The sequence below is a fragment of the Rhipicephalus microplus genome, chromosome 5, assembly GCF_043290135.1.
Source record: "Rhipicephalus microplus isolate Deutch F79 chromosome 5, USDA_Rmic, whole genome shotgun sequence".
NCBI classification, from domain to species: Eukaryota; Metazoa; Arthropoda; class Arachnida; order Ixodida; family Ixodidae; genus Rhipicephalus; species Rhipicephalus microplus.
This window is the reverse complement of record NC_134704.1, coordinates 8972010-8977446: the sequence shown is the minus strand read 5'-3', so window position 1 is coordinate 8977446 and position 5437 is coordinate 8972010. Positions and strand designations below refer to the sequence as shown.

General features: G+C 41.2%; 1 protein-coding gene across 1 annotated transcript in view; it reads right to left on the bottom strand.

Moving 5' to 3' along the window:
* Nucleotides 1-1277: 1277 nt before the first annotated feature.
* LOC119174026 (uncharacterized) overlaps nucleotides 1278-5437 on the bottom strand; it is an 82078-nt gene continuing 77918 nt past the window's right edge. The window contains exon 18 of the mRNA XM_075894255.1: nucleotides 1278-3054. Coding sequence (XP_075750370.1) covers nucleotides 2864-3054 — 191 coding nt within the window. The 3' untranslated portion in view covers nucleotides 1278-2863. The remainder of the gene's footprint in view (nucleotides 3055-5437) is intronic.

The following is a 5437-nucleotide window of genomic DNA, read 5'->3' as shown; positions in this document are numbered from 1 at the left end:
TGCGGTGAATGTGAGTGGCATTCTAAAACGCAACCATTTGGAACACTTGTGCCCAACAGAAGAATGCGCTTGCTCCCATCTTGCTTCCTATATTGAAAGCTCTCGCCATCAGACAAGCTTACACAGAGTTTCGCCCAGTCCATTGCACACATTCGGCTGCGCTTGGCCAGTAGTGTTTCCATTTTTTTTTTTTCATGCTTGTGGCTTTGTGCCGCAAGGCACTGCTAACTGAAATGTCTCTATTGGAGCATATTACTTTGTATTTTATGTGACAACTGCCTGCAGGCACCTGTTTCACATCCCAAGTATTTCGCATCCAAGTATTTCCTCCTCTGCGATTACAAGTGAGACACTTTCTTTGTAAATTTATTTTGAGAGAGACAAAAAGCAGCAACCTCGGCTTTTGTACACAATGTACTGTAACGCAATAATATTTTGTGAAAACGCCTGATACAACATACGCGATATACTTTTTTTTTTTGCTAGTGTGAGATTTTTTCTAGATTACCTTTGGATATATGCACCTGTATATTAGCTACTCTATGTACAGCATGACGATAGTTATAGCGCGAGAACAGAACGACGACACAGAGGCTTTACAGAGCGGTCGTGTCCTTCTTGTCTCTGTGTCATTGTTCTGTTCTCGCGCTATAATTATCTTCATGTCATTCCAACTAGCCCAAGCTGCCACACTTTTATGAATAGCCCTGCACTCCACTCATAAACACACCACGAATAAGCGTTGAGGGCCAATGGTGAAACGTGAGCTGCTTGTGCTCTAAATCAGGGTTTTGCTTTTGTAACCCATTGAATGCTGTCAATATCGGAACATTTTTTTTAGTACTGTGTGAATAATGTGTACCTCCCTTGTCATTATTCTTGCCAAGCCTGATTTATGCACAGTTAATGAAATACAGGGTTTATTAATGGTTCCTTCGTGCCTGAAATCTAACCCATTCCCCATGAAATTTGCACTAATGGGAGGCTTTGTATTTAACTTAGTCAAGTTTTGAAACATGAACTGTTGCTGCGATAGAGAACTAGCACAAAGATTCCAATAGACTGGGGCATCATGCTTTCTCAGCAAAGATGACGCAGTTCACTTCAGCACGTGGTATTATTGATGAGTCTAGTGATTGCATGGTCATACCTAAACTATGATTAAGTACTCTGCACAAGCTTTTTTGGAATATTACAAGCTACATTTTTTTTTGTAGAACAATCTCGCCCTGCATTCAAGAGCTGCTTACTGGAGTTCATAGAATCAATCAAATGGCTTTGTCGTCTCTAGCCTGGTCCACAACAGCTGAAAGATTTTTTATTGAACTTGATAACATAATCTCGCAGTATGGTCAAGTAGTACATGAAACTAATATGTTTGCATAGTATGTAGTAGTCTGAAAAATTTGGAAAGGTTTTGCCTAACAAGCATGTCAAGTATGTAGCACTGGCTAGTGTGCTTCAATGACTGCTCAAAATTATGTTGTTACATTGAATATTTTTGCAAGCACCTTCAGTCTTTTCTTTTTTTCCTGAAAGACTGTAATAACGATGTCTTGGCACATGCTCGGTGCAAATTATGAGATTTTTGCCATAATGATGAACACCATATTAACGAGAACTAACATACCATAATGCAAAGGAAAGTATAGGATGTTTTATTAGAAGTAATGTACTGTAAATGTGAAGAAAGAAAAGTGGTTGAAAAGGTAACTTGCTGCGGCAGATACTGAACCTGCGACCTTTGAATAACCCGTTTGATGCTTACGAAGGTCGCTGCTTCGGTCACTGTTAGCAGCAAGTAATTTTTTCCTATACTTCTCTTTCTTCTCATTTACATTACATTTACTTCTAATAACATCCCCTATACTTTCCTTGGCATTATTCACTGTTCTGGTTAATATTATGTTCAGCAAAGAAAAATAAGACCTTAAATTCACACGTTTTTTCTTGCCATAGTGTAGCAGGATATTGCAGGTTTTATCTTTTGGCACAGTTTACCACAACTGAATCAGCTGCCACATCGCTGGACCCTTTATAATATAGGTGGCTGTAGCTCAGCTGGTACTCCATTTATGCCTGCTCACATAAAGCCTGGCTATATTGCCCTAGCCTCGCACTATCTTGTTGAAATAGACTTTCATGAAAAAGTTTGTTTGGGACAACTCTTTTTTATTGCAGTCATTTGTCAGTTGCTAAAGTTGGATGTTGTTTTAGCTGTAAAGTTTCTGCGCTAGTATTACAAAATGGGTCGCTTTAAGACACCATAAACGTTAACTGCCTTTTTTCTTTTTCTCTTGCAATTATAAGGTTACACTGAAGAAACAGACTCGCAAGAGACCAAAGTATGCACAATTATACATATAGTATTTAAGGGTCACTAAAATAATGAATGAATGAAATGAACAATTATTTCCAAGGTAGTGTTCACTAAGTTAATCAGGGAAATAACTAAAGCGCAAAAACACAGGCAAAAAAAAAAGGGAAATAGACAACACGAGACAGGAGCCAAATAACATAAATATTTAGCCTCTGGCCCCATTACAAATTGAAAAGTTAGGTAGCCTCTTGCAGATGCTTTCAGAAATTGTCAGAGCAAGTATGTGCTGGAACCTCAAGGTGTCATTGCCATTTTCCTTTAAGGCACCTCCTCGCAGCACAGGTGCTATTTTTGGCCAACACATGGAAAGTATTTCTTCTCAGTGTCATTTTAAGGCATTGTTAGACTGGGGCTGTATGCTTTTAAAAACAATGCTGAGTACATTTCTTATTTGATGATACTTAGAGCCTTGAAACTGTAACCACAGCAGCTTGGGTCAAAACTGCTTTTGGGGAGGTTTCACTCGTGGTTCATTTTGTCTACTCAAACAATTACTAATCGTGGCCGAAAGACGAGTTTCTGTGGCTTTGGTCGAAGAGAGAGGCCAGGAATTTCATCAAAAGTGAGGGATGGGCTATCAGGTGGTGCCTCAATTGTGAAATGCTTCAGGATGGTTGTGAAGTAGATGAACTCTTCCATGTTGGCAATCAGTTCACCAGGGCACGAGCGCTTGCCTACGAATGGCGAAAACACATCATTTGAGATGCATCTAGTCACTCACTTGGGAAACGAATACATATAAACACATAATATGAAATCTTATCAACTGTATTGTGTTGGTACATGGTCATAGTAGACCAACAGGTACGTTTATTTCGCTGCACATATATGCATTCTGCAAAAAGTAAAGATGGAGGAGAAGGGTAAAGTTTTCCAAATTCGTGAAGTGCTCAACTACTGAGATACTTCATTACTTTGTCTGTTGATGCATTATTGCATCAACTGCTTGTCGTGGAATTATAACCGCCGAGCCGCCCTATTGAGAATCATCCGACTAACTACGGCACTGGTACTTGTGCGCTAACATTTCCTCATATATCATATCGATGATAATAATGATAATAATAATAATAATAATAATAATAATAAAACTGGACTGCTGCACTGAGACATCAATGAAGGAGCGTTATTACGTGCGGCTGTGCCATCGCGTGATTGCTGAGAGTGTAAGGGGTAAGGCCACATTTGTGGCGGCGCAACTGTTATGCACCGCTGTGCCGTCACGTGACTGCCGAGAGAGGCATGACGATAGTTATAGTGCGAGAACAAAACGATGACACAGAGACAAGAAAGACACGAAAGACACGAGCGCTTTCGTGTCGTTCTTGTCTCTGTGTCGTCGTTTTGTTCTCGCGCTATAACTATCGTCATGCCATACCAACTAGCCCAAGCTGCCACACTTCTATGCTGAGAGAGAGTGAGGGGTAGATGCTTCATCCGGCACCGTTCAAGGGCACGAAAAGACAGTCGGACACCGCGAGTATAAGCCATTAAAGGCTTTCGCCTTGAAACATTCCCAGCACCACCCCTATTAGAAAATAAGAAGAAAAGACAGCGGTTGTAAAATTTTTCCCCATAAGTTTTTTTTCACTACAGTATTTAAGCATCATGCTGAAAAGAGTGTAAAGATCAGGAAGGGGCTACTAGCTGTTAAAAGAGCAGTGCCATGATTTCGAAGGCGAGTTAATTAGTGAGATAGATATTTCTAGAGACATACACACCTACGAAGTGTCGAGGGAAAATATAGCCAAAAAACATATTTAAAAATCAATTTCAAAATTCAAGTGCATGAAATGCAACTGATCGAGATGCGGAGCTCGTCATGATGCCGACATCAACGCGGTGGGAGTGTAATGAAAGTTACGTCACGAGTTTGTGTTGGCTGTTTGCTTGGCATGCGCCTTGAACTTGCGCTACTTGCAATTTCTCCCTTCGTGTCTGCGGCTTTGCATGTGCTGGCAGCCTGTGTGGCGCACGCTCTCGCGCACGGCACCCGCGTTGCAGTTTTGCGTGGTCATGTGGCCAGCTGTGTTTACTTTGCGGCTGGAACTGCTCCTGTCTATCTGGTGCTTTTTGAAATCGAAACTGTGACTAAGCGCTCTGAAAACGTCTCTAAATAACCATTGTGGTCGAGCACTCGTGCAGATGAGGTTTCGAACCGTGATAAGTGGGCTATAAGTTGCCTATTGTAACAAGAAGAAAACAAGGTACAAAATTTTGGTGCCAGTGTTTCGTCAAAGGTCACAGCTCATCTGGTTTATTAATTAGACACACGTGCACGCCTCGTATATTTGCGAGTGCATGCGTGATCCCCGACGTCTAAAAGCTTTAGTGCCAATCATTCAGGGATGGTTATGATGTTGCTGGAGCTCTGAGAAACAATAAAGGAAAAGGCATGCCAGCTTTTCTTTTTTTGTCACATAATTTTACATGTTTTCTATTGATACGAATATTCTCCATGACCAAGGGAGATTCGTGCAGCCGAATTTTAACTGTATTTTCATAGCGTGCATCCTATCCAGATGTACACCGGTTCCTCAGTGCCCCATATTTGCTCTGTGTTTTTGTGTTGGTCACTATTATGTGATGAGCTGACCTTCTGCAGAGTTTCATCACGTATGTTGAACATCAAAATGTGCATTATCATTCTGACGCAGCAGATATCGCTTCTCACATCCAAGTGATTCTCGTGTTTATTCTGTATAACCTTTTTATAGAACACTCGGATCATGCACTTGATTGACACTTATATATGCGCAATAAGGACAGCAAAGTTTTTTGTTTGCTGCCTTCGTGCTTTAATAAATATGTACAGGGGCGGCACCAGGGATGGGCTGTAGCCTTTCCAAATTTTTGTGCCCCCCCCCGTCGTCCCCCCTCTCCTAGAGGAAACATAGCACTGTAAGAACTAAAGGACAAAGAGGGGTATCGAGCTTGCTTTTTCAGTGGAGTAACTAACCTACCACACCCATTGCACCATTTTGGGAGTAACTGCGAAGTTACTTCGTGCTCTCGTGGTTACTCCTGAAGGGAGCAACAGTTATTTTGCGAAGAAAA